Genomic DNA, 26663 nt, shown 5'->3' with positions numbered 1-26663 from the left:
CCCCCCATTGGTATCGTAATTTCTGAGCGGCCCCAAAACGGGAATTTGAAAACTGAATTATTTTATAAATTGAAATCACAATTTAATACCTTACTCTGAACCCTAATTAGTCACTCGGGGTGCAATTCACCCCAAAAATTCTTTTAGTTCCTCGTGGAGTCTCCCTGGTTACTCTAACTTCGTCAATTTTTTAAAAATTATCTAAACAATTAATTTCGGTTACAAAAGTGACATCATCTTTTACAATCTTAAAATAATACCTAGTATTTTTTTCGATTTCTGGGAGTCGTGAGTAGGGTGAAGTTCACCCAGTGTGACTATCATGCGATTATACTAAAGTCTGACTTATTAGGGTTAAATTTAATATTGATTAAATTAAATTTTTTGTTTGTTTAATAATAGGGATCAAAGGTGTTGACAGTGGAGTAAACGGACGAGATGGACCGAAACAAGATAGCTTGGAGCCCGGCCCGTTGCGAAATTTGGACCTCTCATTGCAAATCGAACCTAAAGAAGATGTGATTTTAGGAAAGAAGGGCATTACGATTAGTTGCAACGTGAATTCCAATCAGGACATTGTCTGGTTGCACAACGGGGTAGAAGCACCGCCCTGTGGAATCTCTCGTTGCACTTTTCTTCGCAATGGCGCTCTTCATTTTTATAAGGTATAATTATTTTAGCGTCTTTCCAGGCCTCACAGACCGGTCTCTATATATTCTCTGTTCTACTATATATTCAGTTAAGGTCCCTAGAGTACCCTAATTTCAAATTTTTCCCCCCGTGGTAGCCTATTTTCAGCCCATAATGGAACTTTGAAAAAACTTATGATATGATCCAAGCTTCGAAGAGTCAGGGATTTTGAGAAAAAAATACAAATAATCAGGGTATTTCTGTAAGAAGTATCTGAAAAAAATAATTAGGCTTCCACACAGTCACTATTGGTCACTTTTTTCTCAAATCACGGTAAAGTGCATCGTGGGTGTTCAACACCCCAGCGTATTTAATCATGTATTTTTTAACCCCTATTGAATATTTTGTGGTATCTTTTATAACGTAGAGTTGATTTTATAGTCATTTAATTATTTTAGGTTTGTTACAAAAAAATATTGTAAACAAAAAAGTGAAAAAAATAGGTTTTATTACTTTAAAATGCATAACTCACGCCATTTTAATTATTTTAACCTGAAAATTTATTACTATAATTTCAAAATAATGTGCTTTAATAAAAAAAATATTGCAACATGAGCGCTTTTAAAAAAGATAATTATTTGCACCGTTGAAAAGTCAATTTTATGATAAAATGATGAATCAGAACTTTGCTTTTAAATCGATTTATTATTATAAAAATTGAGGTACCTCGACATGCAATACTATAAAAATACAAGAAATTTAAAAAAGAGACATATATAACTCCATTTTAACAATTATATTTTATTCAACACATCCAGTCTGTTCTCGCATGACGCGCTGCCGTAAGTTATAAGCCATCTACAAAGAAAAAAAGTATGAAATAATCGAAAAAATACTATTTTACTTCATATGATATACTTACGTTGGAAAGTAAACAAAAATCAATAAAATTTCAATAACAAAAATTTGCTCTAAAATTAATTTTTCACTCACTGCGTGCAAACTGGGTGTTTTTAACCCCACAATTTTTTACGTCAAGTTTCAGCAGCTGCTGCTAGTAGACTGACGGTTGACGCAGTGTGCTAAATGACTTTACTCACAGTTAGTGTCTCAAACTAAAGCTAGATGTCGATATATACTCAATTTTTTCAAATTAAGTGTGGCTTATAAAAGGTTGAAAATTGTTTGGGGTTTAGATACCCACAATGCACTTTAAGGGCTAAGGTCAAGGATTTTTAAGAATTTTGGGCGTTTATAAAACTTCTGAGGAATTTTCAAAAGTTTTTTAAAAGTTTCAACGGATTTCAAAGGATTTAAATTTTTTTAGTGAATTTCAAAAGATTCCATGGAATTTTGAATTGATTTCAATCATTTGAACGGATTTTAAAGCGTTTTAAAGATTTTAGGATAAATAATTTTCTACAATTTCGCAAGATAAGTAATATTTTATTAAACCTATAAGGTTATAAGATATTTAAAATGTTTTCCATGATTTTACAAGGTTTCCGAGTATTTTCATGCTTGTAAGGGGTATTTTAATGCTCTTAATGAATTTTTAAAAAATTTCCAGGATTTCAGGAAGTATCGCCAGTTTAAAATAGAATTTCACGGGAATCAATAGTATTTTAGTGGGCTTTAAAGCACTTATGCAAGGGAAGTGAAGTATTTCGTAGGGTTTTAGATATTTTAAGAGTTTTTAAATTACTTTTTGAAATTAGTTTTTAAAATTCACCCTGAATTATTTTTATTTCTCTGTAATTCTTTTGATTGAATATTAAAATTGACTCGAAGTTTTCCAAATTTCCTTTATTCAATTGATTTTTTTGACTTCTTAAAAGTTTTTATTTAATTCTGAGAATCAATTGATGAAATTATTAAAGGATTTGAAATATTTTAATGTTTTTTTTTCAAATTCCTCAGCATTTTCAAGAGATTTACAAAATTTCATGGGATTTCCAAAGATTGTTAAGGATTTTCATTTTAGGCTATTTAAAAAAGATTACAAATAATTTTTTAACGTGTTTCAGTGATTGAGTGGGATTATTTATTTTCCAAAATGTTTTAGGTTTAAGTAGTTGAATTTTCAAACCGAGAAAAGTTTTTACCGAAAGAGATGAATTTTCAAACCAAAAAGATGAATGTTCAATCAAATTCCTTGGCATTTTGATGAGCTTTAAAAAATTTCGAAGGATTTTAAAGGGTTTTAAATATTTTAGGCTATTTTTAAATATTACAAATTTTTAACGGGATTAGGTAATTTAATGGGATTTCAAGAAATTTTAAATGTTTAAGGGTAATGTAAAAGATTCCAAAGGATTTTATAAGATTTTTGAAGGCTTCAATGATTTGATGAGGTTTCAAGAGCTCTCAATATATTTTTATAATTTTTCCAGGATTTCAATAAATATCAGATTTCACGTAATTACACGAGATTTTATAATAATTTAATGAATTTTGAAGAATTTATTCTCAAGAATTCAGAAATTTTCGTAGGATTTCAAAAATTCCAAGGTGGAATTCATCCTGAACTGTTTTAAATCATCTTGGATTCTTCTAAATTCACTCAATTTTACTCAATTCGGTGGATTTTTAAAAGGTTTTTGTTTGATACTTCTCGAAGTCTTTAAACTCACCTTAAATTCGTAGGCATTATATTATATTCTTTAAAATTCTCTTTAATTTTTCTACACTGGTTTTTTAGCTTACTCAACTCAATTAATTTTTTCATATTTTTGAATTCACTTATTATTTTTTTTTGTTTTAGTTGAGCTTAATTCAATACATTAATTCGTGGGTTAATTACTATAATAGTTTTCAATTATTTTAAGGAATTTTAAAGATTTTAAGGTATTTCTTAAACTTCTAAGGCATTTTCAGGAGTTTTTAATTTGAAGTATTTGAGGGAATTTTAAAAGATTCCAAGGATTAAAAAAATTAATTTCATTAATTGGAAGTGATTTTTAAGCTATTGAAATATTATAGGACAAGGAATTTTCTAGAATTTCTAAAGATATAGAACGATTTTTCAGGACGTATGAGGCTTGAAAATATTTTAAAATATTTCCGAGGATTTCAAGGGATTTTACCACTCTCAGTGTATTTTAATACATTTTTCATGATTTCAAAAAATATCATAGAATTTAACGGAATTAAAGGATTAAAGGATTTGAAATATTTTAAATTATTTTTTCCAAATTCCTTAGCATTTTCAAGAGCTTTACTAAATTCCAAAGGAACGTAAAGGATTTTAAATAATTTAGATTATTTTCAAAGATGGAAAAAAATTTTATATTGATTTCAGTAAGTTAATGTGATTTAAAAGGATTTGAAATACTTGACAGTATTGTAACAGGTTTGCAGGCGTTTTCAAGGGATTTAAAAAGTTTCAAAGGATTCGAAATGTTTTAGGAAATTTTAAAAGATTCCCAGAAATTTTGTATTTATTTCGGTAGTTTGAAAGCAATCAAAAACTGAAATATTTTAGGGTATTTTAAAAGATTCCAAGGCATGATGGATTTCGTAGGGTTTCGAAGATTTCGAGAATTCTGCCCAATTAAATTGGTTTTTCCATATTTTGGAATTGTTTTCAATTCACTTGAGTACTTTTTAAAGTCGGGTTGATTTTTTCAATGAATTTTATCTAATTCGTCTCATTTATTTTTAATTTCTGTAAATTTACTCAAAATTTATTGTAATCAATCAAATTTTTTTTTATTCTTAACATTGTTCCAATTCACCTGAGTTCTTTTGAATTCATCTTGAATTATTTTGTAATCATTAGTCACTTCTTGTGCTAGAAATTTGTAGGTTTTCGAAGATTTTAAGAGATTTAACATTTTTCTTGGAATTCGCCCTAAATTCTTTTTAAATCTTTGGAATTCTCTTGAATTTGTTAAATTTACCTGAATCCTTCTCAATTCACTCAATTCAAGCCAAATTCTTTAAATTTCCTTGAATTTTTCGAAGCTTGTTTCAAAGTATATTGAATTCAATTAAGTTTTATCATATTTTTAAATTCTTTAATTCAGTTAATTTTTGTTGTAATTCACCTTGAATTTTCATGAATTTCATTGAATTTTTCTGTTTTATAATAAATTCCTCTAAATTCATTCCAGTTTTACGGAAATCAATAGCATTTTTTGATTTTTTAAAGATTTTTTCCAATTCATTTGAATGTTTTAAAATGTAAATTAATTTCTTCCGAAATCTTCTGAATGTATCCTCAATTTATTACCCTTTGAGCGCGAAAAAAGTACCCTATGAGTGTAACGAAAAGTATCCTTTGGTCCCTATATTTTATTCCATAGGAGCTGTGAGGCCTGCTATCATCTTTCTCAAGCAACGTAACTTATTTATCAATACTCCCAGTCTTTTTCTCTAACTATTAAATTTGTTTTCAAAGAAAAAAAATCTAGAAGTCACTCCAAAACGCAAGGGCTGGAACAACAGTTCAAAACTCACAGCAAAAGATGAATATCGGTGTGTGGTGCACACCAATTTCGGTGGATACTTACGATCGTCGCCAGTTGCTGTACGACTTGCCAGTAAGTTTTTTCCGAAAATTAATTCATCTAAATAATAAACCTTATGTTGTAATTTTAGTCTCGACCTTTTATTTAATGCAAAGAGAAGCAAGTCGTGGAGATGAAGGACAAATAAACAAATAAAATAAACAAAAAATTGAGGGCCTCACTTTATGAGACAACCCTTCTCATTCCATGCAAAACTATATTAAAAATTTTTTTTAACAAATTTCTTCATTAATTGTAACCTTTTTTACACAATAAATAAACGTTTTTCTGACTGATGAGGGTCCAAAAACGGTGATAGAAATGTCTCAATTTAAAATTATTCTTTTGTTTATTTGACTTTCATCTCCACGACTTGCTTTTCTTTGCAGTAAACCTTATATTAAAAAAAAACTTGCCCTCTTTTGATGATTTTTGAAGGCCTCAGATTCACTAAACTATTCACGTGAAATGGCACTATTCCCTGATTTTTCTTTAATTTTTTTTTCATTTTCCTGGATTAATTATATCAAAAATATATAGTATTTCAGATACAAAATTAAAATGTTCAAATTGATTAATTTATTTTAACCAAAAAAATGGGTATTCTATTATGAACGATCAATTTTTAACAAAACACTTGAATTTGCAACAAAATAATTAAATTTATAACATAATAGTTGAATTTTCAACCTAAAAAAATAGGCTCACATCAAAAAAAGTGCCATAGTTTATACTTCAGTCAAAAAAGAAGAAATTCATACAAAAAAAATACAAAAATAATTTTGAAACCGAAATGATGAATTTCCAACAAATAAAGAATTTTCACTGGAAAAATAAATAAAAGTTTATTTAAATTGTTGAACCTACAAGCCAAAAGATGAATTTTCTCTACAAAAATTGAATTTTTAAGCAAAAAATATGACTTCAGCAAAAAATTAATTTTACACGAAACTGATACATTTTTACCCAACAAAAATAAAATTTCAAACCAAGAAATTTTTTACTAAAACAGGAGAGTTTGCAACTAAAAGGATTAATCTTAAAAAAATGGAAAATTTAAATTAAAAAAAATTAATTTTAAACAAAAATGTTTTTCCATTAAACATTTAAATTTTCAACCAGACTAAGCCTTGAATCAAATTTTTTTTTAATAATGTAGTTTAACTTTGAACCGAGGAGCTGAATTTTCAATTTAAAACATTTTAATCTTGTAACAAAATAGTTCAGTTTTCAACCAAAGAGATGAATTTTAAATTAAGAGTATAACTCTTGAACAAAAAAATGAATTCTTAACAATGTGATGTAACCAAATCTTTCAAACACAATAGTTGAATGCTTAAGCAAAGAATAATAATTTTTAATCAAAAAGTTGCATTTTCATTAAAAAAAAAAAAAACTGAAATTTCTACTACAACAGATGAAATTTTAATTCATAAAGATAAATATAAAAAAGTTTCATTTTCGGTTAAAAAAGATTTCAGTAGATTTTTAACGATCAAAATATAAATTTTTAATCAAGAAATAAGTTTCGACGAAAAAATGAATTTTCAGTCCAAAAAGACGAATTTTCAACGAAAAAGAATGACTTTTTAATCAAATTGTTGAATTATCTTCTAAATAGTTGCATTTGTATAAAAAAAGATTAAATCTATCTTGAAACAGAGGGAATTTTGAATTGAAAAAAGTTGAATTTTGATGCAAAAAAGATGCCAAGTGACTTTTCAAGATCAAAATAGGAATCTTTCAACAAAAAATACATTTTTTTGAGAAAAACTGAAATTTCAATTCAAAAAGACGAAATTTTAACAAAAGAGTTGAATTCTCTACCACATAGTTACATTTTTATCCAAGAAAGGTTACATTTTTACTGAAACAAAGGAATTTTTAATAAAAAAATGACACATTTTTTTAAAGATAAACTTTTATCCAGAAAATACTTAAGTTCATTTTTCAACGCCAAAACATAAATTTTTTAACAAAAAGTATATTTTCTACAAAATAGTTCAATTTTTAACAAAGGAGCAGAATTTCCAACCAAAAGAATTTGAAAATCAAAAAGACAGACTTTCTAAAAAGAGTTAGCACGAAAGAAAATTAATTTATGCAAAATTATTAACTTTTCAACCAAACAGTTGCATTTTTGCGCAAGAAAAATGAAAATTCTACTAAAACAGTTGAATTTTTAAATCAAAAAGACAAATTCAAAAAAATAGGATTGAATTTTTATTCAAAAAGATTTGAATTGACTTTTCAACACAAAAATACAAATTTTAAACAAAAAGAAAATTTTCTAGAACAAAACCGTTTCATTTTTTCCAAGAAAGATGCAATATTTCTACTAAAGAAGCTGAACTTTTAAATCAAGAAGACAAAAAAAAGACGCTGTTTGAAAAAAATAGTTAAATGTGCAACTTTTAACCAAGTAGTTGAATTTTCAACGAAAAAAAATTAGATTTCTCGACAAAAAATGTAATATTTTATATTTTAACCAAGAAAAAGATTCTTATGTTAAATCAAAAACAATTGAATTGTGCCAAAAGGAAAGAATTTCCAACAATATAGTTGAATCATCAACTAAAACAGATTAGTTTTCTACCAAAAAAGATGAATTTCTCACAAAATATATTATTTTTTCACTAAATAATTTAATTTTTAACAAAATACATAAACTTTTATCTAAACAATCTATTTTTTAAACCAAGAAAATTCTCAACTAGAAAGGCAAGTTTTCAGCACATTATTTTTCAATTAAAAAATCAACAAAATAGTTTCATTTTTGTAACAAATGGTTGAATTTTAAAACCAAAGAGACCATTTTTCTACAAAACAGTTTCATTTTCAACAAAAAAATTTTTTTAACATAACAATTTAGTTTGGTACCAAATAATTAAGTTTCATCTCAATAGAGGAATTCCCCACAAAACAGTTGAATTTTTAAATCGAGAATATTAATTTTCAACAATATAGTTAAATTTTCCGTTATTTTGAGATTTAATATTTTTAATCAAAATATAAAATAGATGAATTTAACGAACAAGAACGATTTTTCAACAAAATACATCAATTTTTAATCAAATGGTTATATTTTATACGAAATTGTAGAATTTTTGAGCAGAAAATGTAAATTTTCTGCAAGATAGTTGAATTTTCAACAAGAACATTAATTTTCAACCGAAACATACTATTTTTTAACCAGAAAGTTGCATTTTTAACTAAAAATTCTACCATGAAAAATGAATTCCTCACAAAATACATAAATTGTTAACCAAATTGTTCAACTTGCAACCAAAAAGTATGACTTTTTAAGAGAATTGTTGAATTTTCAACAAAGTAATTTAATTTGGACCGAATAATAAAATGTTAAACCAAAAAGATGAATGTTCAACACAGAAGATCAATTTTATACCAAGAAAGATCAATTTCTCAAAAAGTATATGTATTTTTAACCAAATAGTTGCATTTTCAAGCAAGAAGATTAATTTTTTGTTAGAAACGATGACTTTTCAGAGTTACATAAATGTTCAACTAGTTTAAACAATGTATGTGATGCTGGCCCAAAAGCTATTTCATTAATTTTTAGTTTACATTTTTTTCGTTTCTAAAATTTGTTAACCAAATAGTTGTATTTTTAATAAAAAAGATGCATTTTAACTAAAAATCGAGTTAAATTTTCATTTCAGAGAAGTAATTTTCAATAAAGAAACCAAATTAACAAAACATAAAATTTCGACCAAGTTGATAATTTTTCTATGAAATTGTTGAATTTTTGTGCCGAAAATACTAATTTTCTACAAAACAGTTGAATTTTCAACAAAAAAGTTTATTTTCAACCATAATAGATTAATGTTTAACCAAAAAAGATGAGATTTCTTCAGAAAAAGATGAATTTTCAAACCAGGAAGATGTATGTTCCACAAAATAGTTGAATTTTCAATAAAAAATTTATTAGTTAAGAAAGAAACAAAATTTCGGTCCATCTTTCAGCCAAAAATAGTTAGATCGTCTTATTGGATTTTATTAATTCAATTCGCACTTAACCTTAAAAATGAATAAATAGGAATTGTATCATTTATAGACTCCATCAAAATATTTTTAATGAACATTAAAGTTCATGTTTAATATTTTAAAAATATTAGGTTAGAAAACTGGAAATTTTTCTCAAAAATTAAATTAATTTTCCGTTGTACACGTTTTGATTTTGGACTAGGCATAAGTTTAATACTTGCCAAATGTTATGAAACTATTTTTCTTAAATTTGTGACACTATTCACACTATTTTTTATCTCTAAATTGAGTCCGAGGCCTGTTCCCGGATATTTCAATAATTTTTTAATGAAATTTCAGAGCTCTCTCGTACGTTTAAGCAGCAACCAAAAGACGTAAAAGTATATGAAGGGGAAGTTGCAAGGCTCTCTTGTTTAATCGACAGCGTGCCCTTCCCTCCAAAAATTACTTGGGAGCATAATTCAGTTGCTTTATTGTTTGACCAAGACAGCAAAAAGTAAGATATATCAATTTTCCTTATTTGGGGGACTCAAAAAAGAAGTTTTGTAAAATAAATCCTTTTGTTTCAGATATACTTTCGTACCACCTGGTGTTCTGTATATAAGCGCAACGAAATTATCCGACGCTGGTTCTTACAGGTTGGTACAATTTATTTTTTAAGCAGCAGGGTGTCTATCCTACCTGGAAAACCTGGAATTGTCAGGGCATTTTTATATACGAATTTTTTCGCAATCTTCTTTAATTTTTTGTTTCAATTTCAATATAAAATTGAATAACAATGATCTATTTTTTTAAAAATTCGTTTTCTCTATGGTTTGAAATTAATTTTTTTCACTGAAAATTTAACAATTCTATTTTTTGTTGCAAATTAACCGTTTTTAATTGAAAATTCAAGTATTTGGTTGAAAATTCATGTGTTTTGTTGAAAATTCACCAGCTTGTTTGCAATATTTTCTCTCTCTTGACAAAAAAATCTTTTATAGTTAAAAATTCAACATGTGTTGAAAAATCGTGTTTTTTTGGTTAAATTCAGCTATTTCTTCAATACAAATTTTTCGCGGAATGAAAACTTAATTACTTGGTTAAACTCGTTTGTTAAAAATTATTTTTTTTTTTGTTAAATTTTCATAATTTTAATTGGAAATTAATCTCTTCGGTTGAAAACTGAGCTGTTTTTTTGAAAATTCGTTTTTTCCTTGGCTGAAAAGTAATTTTTTTAATTAAAAATTTAACTATTACGGTCGAAACTTCAACTATTATGTTGAAAAATTCCTTTTTTTTTTTTTGCTAAAAATTAACGTTTAAACTGAAAATGTAGATAACTATTCCAATAAAATAATTCCATCATCTTAGTTTAAAATTCATCTCTTTGGTTGAACATTACTTTTTTTTAACTGTACATTTTACTATTCAATTTTTGGTTGATAATTTATCTTTCTTACTTGAAAATTCATGTTTTTTGTTGGAAATTCGTCTTCTTTGGTATAAATTAATCTTCTTAATTGAAAATTGATCTTTTTAGTTTAAAATTAATCTGTTTTAGTTGAAAATTCAACACTTTGATTGAAAATGTAACTATTTTGTTTAAAATTCGTTGTGTTTTTGTTAAAGATTAATTTTTTTAAACTGAATATGTAAATAGCCTTCTTGTCAAAAATTTCATCATTTTAGTTTAAGATTCATGATTTTCGTTAAAAAAAATTATTTTCATATCATTTTTTTAGCTAAAAATGTAACTATTCTATAATTTTATTTTAAAATTTATCTGTTTGATAGAAATTAATGTTCTAAATTGAAAATTTATTATTTTGGTAGAAAATTCAACAATTAAAGTTTCACAATTTTAGTTGAAAATGCATGATTTTGGTTTAAAATTTAACTTCTAATCAAAGAATTATAAATTTAGTGTAAAAATGTATTGCTTTCATTGAAAATTTAATATTTTTGTTGAAAATTCTTTTTATTTTGGCGAAATTTAATTATTTTTTAAATTAAAAATTTAACTATTTCCGTTATGATTAAAAACTGATCTTTCTTAGTTCTAAATTTAACTACTTCGTTGAAAATTTTTGCATTTTGTTGAAAAATCTTCTTGTTTAAAAATTTATCTATTTATTTTATTTTTTGGTTTAAAATTTATCTATTGCAATTTAAGATTCATCATTTTAATTTAAAATTCAGTACTTTGGTTGTAAGTTTGTTGGTGATTTTTGTTGAAAATTAATTATTGTAACTGAAAATCTAAGTATTCCATTTTTGGTTGAAAATTGGCCTTTCTAAATTGAAATTCTTTTATTTGGCACTTTGGAGACAAACTGACGAATTTAATTGCTATGTTTTTAGTATTTTTTAATTATTTAATTAATCGATGATGCTAATATATTTAAGAATATCTTGTAATATAATTTATCAAAGCTTTCTAAATTAAACATATTAATTGAATCCCTAGAAACTGAAAAAAAACATTATTTATAAAAAACTCGCAAAACTTTATACATGTTCCGAGATCATTATTTTAATTAACGGGAAATATTTGAATGGCTTCTTTCTGTAAAAATGATGCCCGGGATCGAATCTATTTAAAATCAGGCAGGTTCTACATTTGAAGTTGCAGAATCGCTTTAAGACGAAATATGTTGTTTTTTAGAGGAAATTAGGCGATACGTATTTTTGCGATTTGTGAAAAATAAATTTTTTCGGAGTTATGCGTATTTGAATTTTTACCTTTGTTTTTCAAAAAACGCCAAATTTTTTCTTTAAACTTATATATACATTCAAAATGAACAAAATGGCGGCGATTTTTATTAAAATACTAAAAGTCGATTTTCTCAAAAAAAATCACACTTATATTTTTTGCCAATTTTTTTTTTTAATTTGAACCATCATGAGGAAAATACCATCTGAGTTTTATGCGGACTGAATAACTTTTGTAGTCAGGAGAATTTTTTTTCGTGTAATCGAATTTTCGCATTTTTCTTGCAAACAACAATAGATACGAAAAAAATGTTAAGAAAATATTTTGCATAGTAAAGAGAATTCTATAAAAAGTTCTTTTACTCATTTATATCTTGCACCATTTCCGAGAAAAATACCAAAAATTCAATTTTCATAAGCAAAAATATTCTCTTCACTCTTGGCTTGTGGAAATACTCACCATTTTTGTTCAGTATTTTAGAAAAATATATGTGCGTAAAAGGAAACTGAATTTTACGAGGGCTAAACAATTTTTATCGTTAGAAATTTTTTTGATAAAATGGATTTTTAAATTTTTTTGCTGAAATAATTTAAGTTATAAAATTAATGCCAATACAAGAAATTGTTCGACTAAAAACTTTTGTTAGCAATATATTTAAATACATTTCACATTTATCCAGATATTTTTAGGGTGGCCAGATTGTAACTGTTTCAATCCGAAAGTCTTGATAAGAATTAAATTTAATATATCATTTATTCCGATAATCTTATTTTTTAATAAAAATTCTCATGATTTCTCAATAATATATTTTTAATTCAGAGTTTTAAGTATTCCTTTATAATATTTCTTATATATTAATTTAATAAATAAATTTATTAATATACTATTTCTATTAATTTTTTTAGCCATTAAAAAATGTAAACGTGCTTTTTACTATTTTCAACTTAAAAATAAATCCATAATAATATAGTCATAATTAAAGGTTTTTATTTAATTAAAAATATTATGAATCTAAATTATTAAATTTTTATCCCATTTAATTGGAAATTCCTTAATGTAGATAAAGAATAAGTATTTAATATTTAGAAAAATTTCACTGTTCATTTTAGACGAGTGAATTGAAACCAAATATTTAAAAGAAAACAATTTGAAACTGAATTTTTTTACATAGAAAGCTTTGAATCTTTAGATTTTCGAAGAACTTTTAATCTTTTAGCGTTACAATTTTAATTGTTCTATTTAAAAAGTGTTCTATTTATGAGTGAAATTGTTAAACTTTTACGCATAAATAACAATTGAACACATATTATTTGTAGAAAAAATTTGAGTAATTTTAAGAGATATGTAGAAGTTTTGAAAAGATTCAAAATTAATTAAAAACTGAAAATTATTTCAAGTAATTTAAACGAAGTGTGTTAAGATTTTTTTTCAGAATTTCCAAATATATTTGAAAATTAATAGAAATTTTCCTACAATGTTTGAAAATTCAGCAAATTAAATAAATTCTTTAAAATCTTCCATGTTCTTTGGTCATTTTTTAAATCTCTGAAAATCTTCTTCAATTTTCTGTTACAATAATTTTTCAAAGTGGAAAATCATTTTCAATTTTCCTAAGAATCTTAGAAATTTTTTATTCTTTTGTAGTCTTTCACAATTGTTAAAAAAATTCTAAATTTTTTGTTTGAAATCTGAAAAAATCTACATTTTATTTTTAATTCGGCTGTAAGTATTTGAAATTATTTCAAGTTCAAAATTTAATTAGAACCGTTTTAAAACTTCTAAATATCTCTTAAAATTACTCTTAATATTTTTACAAATAATAATTATTCTATTATTATTTATAAAGTTGAAGTTATTTAAAAGTTCTGAAAAAATTACAAAAATAATTTTAAATTTGACAAAATGTAAAACAACTTCTAGATTTTTGAAGATTTTGAAATGAAATTTTAAAGTTTTTGAAGGATGCCAAGACTATTTAAAATTAAAATAATTTTACCTCTAATTTAAGAACTGTTAAGTTAAAAAAAATTCAATGTTTAATGTGTCTAGCTTAAAGTTACTTAAAATAATATAATTTAAAAAAATTTTAAAGTTCATTGCTTGATTTTGAAATTAGACTATGGAAAATGTTAACGTGGATTTATATTTTTGGAACTTAATCGGAAGCTTTGAACTCTGTAATTTATAAAAGTTCTGAATTATGCAGTTTATTTGCATTTCACTTAAAACTTTTTTATTTAAAAGTGTTAGTACCTTCCAGTTTATACGTGTAAGTTACAGAGTATTTGAATACACAATTTTTGAATCGAAAACTTTTAAACTTTACTTTTAAAAGTTTGGAATTCAAGGGTTCCACTTTGAATGCTTTCATTTGTTGTTTATTGCTTATTGCTTTATATAAAAAATGTTTAGAATATAGTTTGATTTTTAAAATTTTATTGGCCGTGAAAAATGTTTGCGAACCAGGAAATGACTGGGAATTTTTTTCTGCGATTAAAACGGCCACCCTGTATTTTTCTATAAAAAGATTGTGCTCTTAAATTATTCACAACAGATAGTGATTACTTTTCGGATCCTGAAGACTAATGAAGAATCTGAATAAATGGATAATAAAAATCTGAAAATGTGGGCCCAGGTATTATTTATTTTTAAAACCAATTTAAAAGCTCAATAGTTTTATTGAAAAATATCTAGATAAATGAGAAATGTATTAAAATATATTGTCGAACAAACGTTGTAGTCAAACAATTTCTTGTCTTGGCATTATTTTTGTAACTTAAATTATTTCAGCAAAAAATTTAATTTTTCGATTTTATAAAAAAAATCTTCTAACGATAAAAATTGTTTTACGCACGTAAAATTCACAGGAAGTTTTTCTTATACACACATATATTTTTCTAAAATATTGAACAAAAATCGTGGGGATTTCCATAAGCCATGAGCGAAGAGAATATTTTTGCTTATGAAAATTGAATTTTTGTGTTTTTCTCGGAAATGGTGCAAGATATGATAAATGAGTAAAAGAACTTTTTGTAGAACTCTTTTGAATGTGCAATATATTTTTAAACCTTTTTTTCGTATCTATTGTTGTTTGCATGAAAATGCGATTAAAAAAAAAATTGGCAAAAAATATAAGTGTGGGTTTTACACTTTGAAAACCTGTTAGAAGCAGATAAAGGGTCGATTAGAAATAACCAAAATCTGTGTGGGGATAATCAGGAAAATGACAGGGAAAACGAGCAGGAGAATCTAGGAAAACCACAACCTGATACTGAGAGAACAAGAGAAACTGTACAGGATGTGCTGAATAATGAAATAACATTAGAAGAGATAGTGAAAAGTATGAAAAAAATGAAAACTGGCAAGGCTCCATGAGATGATGGAATAATAGTAGAGTTTATCAAAGGAGTTCCATCAGTTTGGGGGGAGGAATTACATCAAATTATAAATGGGTTCTGGAATTCTGACCAAATAGCTAATGGCTGGGAAAAAGCAATTATATGACCAATATTTAAAGGGAGGATGAGGACACTGGGAATTACAGAAGGGTTTCATTATTAGATGTAGGGTACAAAATTTTAGCATCAGTGATGGACGAGAGAATTAGGGAATGGTTGGAGAGGCTTGGTTTGTATAAAGAGATACAAGCAGGCTTTAGAAAGAAGAGATTGGCTGGAGATCATATCTTCGTGCTAAATTCATTAATTCACAATAAATTAAAAAAAGAAAAGGGGCAAATTGTATCTCGCGTTCATAGACTTTAAAAATGCATTCGACACAGTAGATATATTCTTTTTAGTAAGCCTAGTAGGATGAGTATTGGAGGGAAAATGCTAGTAATGATAAAAGCAATATACAGGGAAACAGTCAATCAGGTGATTACGGCAGGGGGGCTGTCTGACAGCTTCAGGACAAGAAGAGGGGTACGACAAGGATGTCCACTTAGTCCCACTTTATTCAATATCTTCATTGATGATATAGACGAGATTTGGGAGAGAAGAAATATCGGGGGAACAGTGATCGGTCAAACCAAAATTTTTGCCTTGAAATTCGCGCACGATTTAGCGATAGTGGCAGACTTTCTGCAGATGGGAACTATAAAAAGCACGTCAAGGTTATGGTAGGGAAGATACAAAAAGCAACTAATGCAGCATGGGGGGTATTGACTAGAGCGACAATTGGGGCACTGGATAGGAGACTTTACTTAATGGATATTTTAGCGAAATCCGGAGGATTGTACGGCATTGAAATTTGGGGTTGGGAAAAAATATCAAATTTGTCTAGACATAAAGGCTAAAGAACAAGCTGGAAAATATTTCGCAGAAATATTGAAAATGGAAGAAAGTAGATTCCCCAATATTTGTCTCAAAGAGGAATTAAGGTTATTTATATTATTAAGGAATAACTGCTCGCAATTGGGTAAAAGCTGTAAAGAGGCTGTAACACAGATGCAAACAGACATTATTCTAAAGTGGACACAGGAGGAGGGTAGGGAAGATGATATTATAAAGAAACTTCAGAAAGAGATAGAATTAAAGAGAAAGTCAGTGTTAAGAGAAGATTACGCCTAGAATTGAAAATTCTTTCTATTGCATCCTTTATAAGAGGTGGAAAGTAGTAGGGGAAGGTGAAAGCTACTGGAAGATACCGGAGTTGGCGCTTAGTGATAAAATTCAGTGGGCAAGACTTCGTTGCGGAAATGTGGGGAAGGCAGGAAATAAAGGCTACGAAAATGTAGACTGCAGATTTTGTGGAGAAATGGAAGAGAATATGGAACATATGTGGGTGTGCGAAGCAGCGAGATATAAAATAGATAAGAAATGGGTAGCTGAAGTAGACGCATGGTTAAAAAAGGGAAGTCAAAATTTTATTGACAAATTATATCAAACCTTGAGCGGAAAGCCGATCTCTGGTCTTTGCAGATATGCAAGAGAATACGAAATGAAAGCGAAGGAAAATATTGTGATCAAGTAGCATTATTTAAGTAAGGTATTAGTTAAGAAAGATATTTGTTAAGTAAGGTTTAAGAAAAATATTATTTTGTAAGTATATTTTGTACCCGGGTTTCTATTATATGTAAATGTTCAAAAAGGATGTACATGTCAGAAATAAATCTAAATCTATAAGTGTGGGTTTTTTGAAAAAATCGACTTTTAGTATTTTCATAAAAACCGTCGTCATTTTGTTAATTTTGAACATTTTCTCGTGGACGCCTATGATGGCCTATGGTCTGATTTGAAATGGATTCGATTACCGAAAAACTTGAGATATCTGGGAAAAAATGTGGAATTGTCCGGGAATTTGCGTCCAGAATTTAAATAGACACCCTGAACATTAATTCTATTTTGAACATTGTAATTAATAAAATGTGTGTCTCTTTCAGATGCACAGCTGCCAACGATTATTTGAACAAAACTACGACAAGCAACGACGCAGTATTAACTGTCATTTCCAAATCAACAAACGAACATTCCATTTCTTCACTACTGCCTCAACCGTCCTACAAACATGTGTTGACGAAAAAATCCAGTTTGCGACTGGTGTGTGCTGTTTCCGGATATCCACCTTCAGTGACAACCTGGTCATTCATCTCTCGAAATCCAGTTAACAAAACCCGACCAGTTTTTCTAATTGATTCGACTACCGGCATAAGTGTTCTGACTTTGGAGAATGTCGGACCTTCGGATTCTGGATTCTACATATGCTCTGCCAAAAATTCGTACAATGGTAGCATGGAATATCAGAACGTAACTGTGGACGTTCTCATTCCACCAACCTTTTTGAAAAAGCCAACGAGTCAAGTTTGTCCAAACGGAAGAACAGCGAGGTTCGAGTGCCAAGCTCAGGGATATCCTCAACCGCGTATTTATTGGCTGAAAGATGCTAAAAATGTCACTGTCAATGGTAAGGATTTAGTTAAGGTCTCTAAAGTCCCTAGGTACCCTATATGCAGCCATAATTTTTTTAATCAAATTTTTATGTAATTAATCCTGAGGAACTGTTGATAAAATGATCAAAGGATTTCAAATATTTTTTTGTATTTTTTCAAATTACTTGTAATTTTCAAGAGTTTTAGGAAATTTCAAGGTATTCCTAAATATGTAAAGGTGTTTTAAAAAATTACAAAGAAAAATTTAAATTGATTTCAGTAATGGATTTTAAAGGATTTGAAATATTTTTTTGTATACTCAATTCAATGAATTTAAAAAAAAAAGTTGTTTAATTCATAATGAAGTCTTTAAAACTCACCTTAAATTCTCAGACATCTCATCGAATCCTTTTAAATTCTCTTTTATTTTTCTCAACCTTTTTCAAACTTACTCAATTTAATGAGTTTTTAAATTGTTTTGAATTCCCTTGATTCCCCTTTAAATTTACTCAAATTTGATTAATCAATGGAATTTTTTGGATTAAAATCTTATTTCCCAATTCATTTTAATTTGTTTGTATTCAACTTGAATTTTTTTGTAGTTATTACTCACTTCTTTGGTTAGAAGTTAGTAGGGTTTCAAATATTTAAAGTTTTTTTTTAAGTCGCCCTCAATTCTTTTAAATTCTTTAGAATTCGTTTAATTTACTTGAATTCTTCTGAATTTACTCAATTCTGTTTAATTCCATGGATTTTAAAGATTTTTAACAAATTTTATTTAATTCATCCTAAATTAAAGTTTTTTAATTGTTTTAAATTGTTATCAATTCATTAAAAAATGTAATTCGCCTTAAATGTTGAAGAATTTCATAGTATTCTTCTCGTTTACCTCTAATTTCCCCTAAATTCATTCCAAGTTTACGGAAATTAATAGAATTTTAAAATTTGTTCTTAATTCAATTCGTCACATTTTGGTTGGAAAATAGTAAGGTTTCATGGATTTCAAGAGATGGATTTTTTTTAGTATTCATCATGAATCTTTTAAATTCTTTGGAATACTCTCGATTTTTTAAAATTTATTTAAGTTCTTCTAAATTTACCCAATTCTATTTCATTCAATAGATTTAAATTTTGTTTAACGTTTTCGTTTCATTTATCCTACATTCTGTTAACCTCGCCTTAAATTGTTAGGCATTTCATCAAATTCTATCAAATTTTTTCATATTTTTACATTGTTATCAATTCATTAAATTTTTTCTAAATTAAACTTGAATCTTTTAGAATTTCATCGAATGCTTCTCGTTACCTCTAAAATTACCTCTAAATTCATTCCAAGTTCACGGAAATTAATGGAATTTTTTCATTTTTTCAAATTGTTCAATTAATTTGAATTTTTTTTAATTTAACTTGAATTGTTTTCCTAGTCATTAGACACTTCTTTAGTTAGAAAATAGTGAGGTTTCCTAGATTTGAAGAGATTTGAAACCTTTTTTTGTAATTCACCCTGAATTCTTTTAAATTCTTTGGAATTCTCTTGATTTTTTTTTAATTTACTTGCATTCTTGTTAATTTACTCAATTATATTTAATTTAATCGATTTAAAAAATTTTGAAATTTTTATCAATTCATTAAATTTTTTTGAATTGAACTTGAATCTTTAAGAATTTCATCGAATTCTTCTCTTTTACCTCTAATTTCCCTTAAATTCATTCCAAGTTTACCTAAATTAATGAAATTTTTAATATATATTTTTTTATTGTTCAATTAATTCGAATTCTTTTAAATTTAACTTGCATGGTTTTAAAATCTTTTGAATTTATTTTGAAATTATTACATTTTAAGCGCTAAAAGTTACCCTTTGGTCTCTATATTTTTTTCCATATCGACTGTAAGGCTTGTTTCAGGCTATTTTTAAAGATCCCGAGAATTTTTGAATAGATTTCTAATATACAGGGATTTTTAAGATTTATGTTATTTTTAAAACTTCCAAGGCATTTTAAATCTTTCAATGGTTTTTGAATACATTTTCCAGGATTTCGGGAAATGTTATAGAATATTTTATTATTATTAGTAAAATATTTTAGGATAAATAATTTTCCACGATTTTGAAAGATATGGAGCGTTTTGCAGTACCTATAAGGTTTTGAGATATTTTAAAAGATTTCACATGATTCTATAAGATTTCCGAGGATTGCAATGATGTTATGGGGTTTTAAAAGCTCTCAAGGTATTTTGAAACATTTTTCAGGATTTCAGGAAGTATCATCAGATTTAATTTGACAGGATTTAATAATATTTTAGTAAATTTTAAATAATTTATTCAATAAAAGTGAGATATTTCGTAGGGTTTCTAAAATTTGAAGAGATTCGAAAGTTTTTTTTTTTTTAATTTACCCTGAATTCTTTTAATACTTGGGAATTTTTTAATTTCCTTTAATTCTTTTAAATTATTTGACAAAATGACCAAAGTATTTATTCAGATTCCTTGGCATTTTCAAGATCTTTAAAAAAATTCAAAAGATTTTAAAGGCTTTTAAATATTTTAGGTTATTTTAAAAGATCAAAAAGAAAATTGTAATCGATTTCAGTAATTTAATGGGATTTTAAATATTTCTAGGTATTGTAAAAGATTCCGAGGCATTTTTAAGAGCTTTACAAAGTTTGAAGGGATTTCAAAAGATATCAAAAAGTTGCAAATATTTGAGGAAATTTTGCAAGGTTCACAGAACGTTTTTTATTTATTTCATTAGTTTAAAGGAATTTTATAAGATTTCCGAGGATTTCAATGATTTTATGGGGCTGTAAAAGCTCTTAAGGTATTTCAATCAATTTTCCAGGGTTTCCTATAAGTTCACTAAATTTTATCATATTTTAATGGATTTCAAAGAATTTATTCACAAGTGAGGGTTTTTGTAGGGTTTCAAAAATGTGAAGAAATTAAAAAAATATATTTTTTGGAAATCATTGGAATTCGCCATGAATTCTTATTAATTTATCTAAAATTCTTTAAAATCATTTTGAGTTCTTCCAAATTCACTTAATTATACTCAATTCAGTGGATTTAAAAAATAGGGTTGAATTCATCTTAGTCTTTTAAACTCACATCAAACCCGTAGGCAGTGTATCAAATTCTTTTAAATTCTCTTCAGTTGTTCTAAACTCACTTAAAATTTTTCCAATTCAATGCATTGTTTCATATTTTTTAATTGTTTTGAATTCGCTTTAAATTTTAAATTTTTAATTCACTTTTTTATTTTAATTTGATTTTTTATAAATATCGAATTCTTCTCGCTTCCCCTAAATTCTGCTAAATTTACTCAGATTGTACGGAAATTAATGGATTTTTTTCGATTTAAAAAATTTGTCCAATTCATTTGAATTCTTTTGAAGTAGTAGGGTTTCGAAGATTTAAAGAGTTTTTGGAATTTATCCTGAATTCTTTTTAATGGATCCTGAATTCATTTAAATTCTTTGGAATTCTTTCGAATTAAAAAAAAAGTTTTAATTCAATTGCTCAAAGGATTTTAAGTATTTTAAGATATATTTTTTTAATTCCTTAACATTTTCAAGAGCTTTAAAGAAATGTTTCATTTATTTCAATAGTCTGAAGGGATTTCAAACAATTTAAAATATTTTAGGGTATTTTAATAGATTCCAAGGTATTTTTTAGAGATTTAAACAGTTTCAAGGAATTTCAAAGAATTTGAATAATTTTAAAAGATTTTTAGAATTATTCCCAATTCATTTAAATTCTTCTGAATTGTTTTGTAGTCATTGGTCGGTGATTTGGTCAGATATTAGTAGGACTTTAAAGATTTAAAGAGATTTTCAAATATTTTTTGCAAATTATTTAAAATTCGCTCTCAATTCGTATTAATTTATCCTGAATTCTTTTAAATTTTTTAAAATTCACTCAATTCTACTCAATTCAATGGGCTTTTGAAAAAATTTTAATTCATTTTGAAGTCTTCAAAACACAGCTTAAATTTTTAGGCATTCCATGAAATTCTTTTGAATTATCTTTATTTTTCTAAACTCATTTCAAACTTACTCATCTAAATTAATTTTTTTTCATATTTTGAATTGTGTTTAATTTACTTGATTTCTTTTTAAATTCAGCTTGATTTTTTTATGAATCTCATTGTATTCGTCAGGTTTCCTTTAAATCCCTCTAAATCAACTCAAACTTTACTGAAATCAATGTAATTTCTTCGATTTTTAAAATCATTTGCGATTCCTTTGAATTCTTTTTAATGTTATAAATACGTGGGTTTTCAAAAATGTGAAGAGATTTGGAATAATTTTTTGTAGTTTACCCTGAATTCTTTTAACCTCACCTTTAATAGGTATTTCATCAAATTCTTTTAAATTGCCTTGCATTTTTCTAAGCTTATTTCAAAGTTACTGAATTCATAGAAGTTTTTATATTTTTAAATTGTTTTCAATTCATTGACATTTTTTTTTCGATTCACATTGATTTTTTGTTCATAGAATTCTTCTAGTTTACCTTAAATTCTTCTAAATTCATTCTAATTTTCCGGACTGCAAATGCGCTCTTTTTTATTTAAAAAAATGTTTCCAATCCATTTGAATTCTTTTAAATTGAACTTGAATTTTTTTGAAGTCTTATGAATTTATCCTGAAGTTGTTATCATTTGAGAGCAAAAAAAAAGTAACCTATGAGCGTGGCAAAAAGTACCCTTTTGTCTCTATATTTTATCCCACAGAGACTATGAGGCCTGCAGTCTTCAAAATAAGACATAAAATTGAGTAGCTTTGTTACGTAAGGAATTTTTCCAGGGCGACGAACGATTTATGAGAAAGGCATGAACAAAGTCGAACTTGCGATTTCCGCTACGGTTTCGACTGATTCTGGTGTTTATCAGTGCGTGGCGGTGAGCGAAGCTGGGGAAATTTGGGCCGCTGGTCGGCTTCAAGTAAATACTTCGCGTAACAGCCCCGATGCGCCAACTGCTTTAAAATGCCATGCCTTGTCACCACAGAGGATTTATATTTCCTGGGAACCACCGAAGTATCTGCCGAGTACTAATATTACAGCATACACCGTCCATTACAGTCCACTTGGTGAGAAAAATTAATTAATTAAACTTACCATTTCTACGATTAAAATTTCAATTTCAGCCCTTGGAATCACTGCACTATTGACACTATTTGATACTATTCTTTTTGGTGATAACACTACTTTGCTACTATTTTTAAATCTAAAAGACGAATTTTCAATCAAGAAAGGTTTTTCAGTCAATAAAACAAAAAAAAAATCATAGAAGATTTTGGGTTTTCAAGCCAAAAACTCAAGCTTTCAAAAAAAAAAAAAAAAAAAAAAAAAAAAAAAAAAAAAAAAAAAAAAAAAAAAAAAGGCATTAAATTTTCAACGAAATAGTTGAATTTTCAATCAGAAAGTAGAATTTTCTACCAAGAAGATTAATTTTCTTCTAGAAAAGAAGAATTTTCAATCAAATACATTTTGAACCAAATAGTTGAAATTTCAACCAAGAAGATGAATTTCTTAACAAAAAGACACATTTTTAATTAGATTCTTTAAAGAATGGATGTGAATTTAGTCCAAGTTTTGCCATAAAGACGTATTTTCTATAAGAAAGTGGAATTCCCAATCCGAAAATATGCATTTTCAACAAAATAGTTAAATCACCAACAAAAACTGATTAATTTTCAACAAAACAGTTACGTTTTTTTTCCAAAAATGATGAGCTTTCCACCCAAAAGATGATTTTCTTTAATTTACTTGTTTACCAAGCAGTAAAATATTTAAATAGTTTATTTTTAAATAAATAGGCGAATTTTCAGAATAAATCTTCACCAAAAAAAATAATTTTGTAGAAATTCCATAGTTCATCTTGAATAATTTATCTTTCACTAAAAAACGATGAATTCTCAACGAAAATGGTTAAAAAGTCAACCAAAACAAAATATTTTTTAATCTAACAGTTACATTTTCAACCAAAAAAGAAAATGATCATTCTTTTTTTTTAATTTGTATTTTCGGTTTGAAAATGCAACTCTTTTGTTGAAAATTCATCTCTTTGGCTTGAAAATTCAACAATTTACTGGACATTTTTTTCTTTTTTGGTTAAAAAATCGGCTTTTTCGTTTCAAAATTGACATCTTTACGTAAAAAATCTTATTATTTGGTTGAAAATTTCACTATTCTGGTATAAAATAAATCTTTTTTAGGTTGAACTAACTGCGTTTGATTAAAAAAAAAAAATTTTACATATATTTCGTTGAGAATTAATCTATTTTCATTGAAAATTCATGTAGTTTTTTTTTTAATTCTCTATTTTGTTAGAAAGTTCAATTGTGTGGTTAAAAAGTAACTTTTTTGTTGAAAACTTATATTTTGGATTTGTAAATGCAATTGTTATGTCGATCATTCGTGTTTTTAGTTTGAAAATTGAAAAATTCAGTGGAATTTTCTTTCTTTCTTAGATAAAAATTCGGCTTTCTCGTTTTAAAATTCATCTCTTTTAGTCAAAAATTCACATTAAAAAAAATTGGACTGTTTTTTATTTCAAATTAGAATCTGTTTTGGTTGGAATAATATTAAATATTATATTTTTCGTTGAGAATTCATCTATTTTTGTTAAAAATTTATTTACTTTGTTAAAAATTCGTCTATTTTTTTTGTCTTATTTAGAATTAATTTTTTTAACTGAAAATTTATTTGTTCCATTTTTCGACGAAAATTTATATTTTTTGATATAAATTTAATCTTCTTGGTTAAAAATTACAATTATAAATTATATAATTTTAATTATATTGGTTAAATTATAAAATATTATATAGTGTTGTTTTTTGTTTGAAAATTAACTCTTTTTTGTTTGTAAAAAATTATTTACATGGGGTTCAGCTATTTTGTTGAAAATTTGTATATTCAGTTGACATTTTTATTTCTTTGTTAAAAATACAGTTGTTTGATTGAATATTTATAATTTTACTTGAAAATGAATTTTTTTATGGAAAATTAAAATTTTTTTTTCAAAATCGTTTTTTTTTGTTTTGTTAAAAAATTAAATTATTATGTTGAAAATTATCTTTTTTGTTGGAAATTTTACTCTTGTTGAAAGTTCGACGATTTGGTTTTGAAAATGGGAAAACATTCAACTATTTGATGGAAAATGAACCTTTGTGTTGAAAATTAATATTTCCGTTATGAAAATTCAACCGAATGAATGAAAATTAATGTATTTTGTTATAAATTTAATTATTTTGGTAGGAAGTGCAACTATTTGGTTGGAAAGTACCTTTTTTGTTGAAAATTCATCCTTTTGACTTAAAAATTCATTTCTTCCGTTAAAAAATGTCATATTTTGTCGTTAAATCGTTGGTCTTAAATCTTAGACAAATTGTACTGAATTTAATGGATCCTATTTTAAGATATACATAATAATTATAAGCATTCGTTTCTACAGTCATGCAAATAGTATTTTCATCTATTTTATCAGTCTTAAGTTAAGCATGATATTCTGAGTGACATGTCTATTATTTAATATGAAATATATTCTAAACATATATTGTTTTGTACTTGCCCGAAGTGCATTTTGTATTTTGTATTTGCTTTAACTAATGCCTATTTGTTTTTAAATTAAGTATTTATCAGTTTTTATTTATTTTAATCTAAGTTATTTTTATTTTTAAATTATAAAATGAGGGAAGAAAAAAAGTATCTTTGGAGGTAACTTAATGTTACTTTATCTAGTAACTGTAACTAGTTACTCAAAAAAGTAACTTATCGCCGGTTTCGCTTGGCGATTTTTCTGCAATATTTCTCCCATAGCATTGATTCATTCTTTTTCAAACGTAGAAGGAGGAAAGGAAGAAGTTTCTCCGCCGGAACTTGGAAACGTAACATCTGTGGAAGTGTCAAAGCTGCTCGAACCATTCACGAATTATTCCTTTTACGTGCGTTTGTACAATAATCATGGGGCCAGCGACCAATCAACTGTAATCACATGTTCTACCGCCCCAAGTGGTATGAAAGACAACCATATTTAACGTATTTTTGGCTACTTCGCCCTGATTACAGTTCTTTAATTCCCAATAATTTATGTTGAGCAAATGCTCTCGAGAATTTATAGAGCATTTATTGTTTAAACAAATTTATATTATAACTACTACATATATTTTTACAAAAAAAAAATCTAGAGTGAAATAAACATATACTTTTTTAAATTACAGAGTTGCTTCAGATCAGATAATTCCAGAAAGTCAGGGAATATCAGGAAACCACAGAATCTCTCGGTGGCGAAATATGTTGTTTTTTAGAGGAAATTAGGCGATACGTATTTTTCCGCCTTGTACAAAAAAATGTCTAAAAAGTTACGCATAATTGAATTTTGTGCTTTGTTTTTCAAAAAACCCGAATCGTTTTCAATCAAAATCCGCCGGAAAAATGAGAAAAGATTTTAAATTATTCGGGGTTTTTCTGATAATATTAAAAATTGATTTTCTCAAAAAACGCACCTTTCAGTTTTTTCCTCATTTTAATTTTAAATAAATTTTTTAATAAATAAAGAAATTAATTCAGGGTGTCACTCACTGGTCCCATGTCACTAACTGGGGTTTTTACCTCAGTAGAAACCTTTCAAAAGTATCAAGAAGAATAAAAAAGATGTTTTTTTTCTGGAGAAAAGCTTCTTTATTATTTTTTTAAATTTTGAAAACATGAAAAAAAATTTTTTTCTGGTAAACTCCACCTTTTTTATGCTTCTAAATATTTTTGAACTCTACTAATACCAGAAAGGTATTTTGTGAGTATCATGCGGGCTAAACCATTATTGAGGCCGGGAAAATTTTTTTCCCCTAAAAATGTAATTTTTTAATTTTTCGCTTAAACTATGAAAAATATCGCAAAAGAAGAAGAGACATTTTTCATAGAACTTTTATAGACGTGAAAAACGTTTATCTTAACATT

General features: G+C 26.6%; 1 protein-coding gene across 1 annotated transcript in view; it reads left to right on the top strand.

Moving 5' to 3' along the window:
- The window catches only part of LOC117179060 (protogenin B-like), a 63648-nt gene that overhangs the window by 5034 nt on the left and 31951 nt on the right, over positions 1-26663 (top strand). The window contains exons 2-8 of the mRNA XM_033370697.1: positions 403-665; positions 5033-5174; positions 9486-9642; positions 9716-9784; positions 17225-17745; positions 22511-22795; positions 25554-25721. Coding sequence (XP_033226588.1) covers positions 403-665; positions 5033-5174; positions 9486-9642; positions 9716-9784; positions 17225-17745; positions 22511-22795; positions 25554-25721 — 1605 coding nt within the window. The remainder of the gene's footprint in view (positions 1-402; positions 666-5032; positions 5175-9485; positions 9643-9715; positions 9785-17224; positions 17746-22510; positions 22796-25553; positions 25722-26663) is intronic.

This window comes from Belonocnema kinseyi, chromosome 8 (genome assembly GCF_010883055.1).
Source record: "Belonocnema kinseyi isolate 2016_QV_RU_SX_M_011 chromosome 8, B_treatae_v1, whole genome shotgun sequence".
Classification (NCBI taxonomy): Eukaryota; Metazoa; Arthropoda; class Insecta; order Hymenoptera; family Cynipidae; genus Belonocnema; species Belonocnema kinseyi.
The sequence above is the reverse complement of the archived record's forward strand: the minus strand, read 5'-3'. Positions and strand labels throughout refer to the sequence as shown.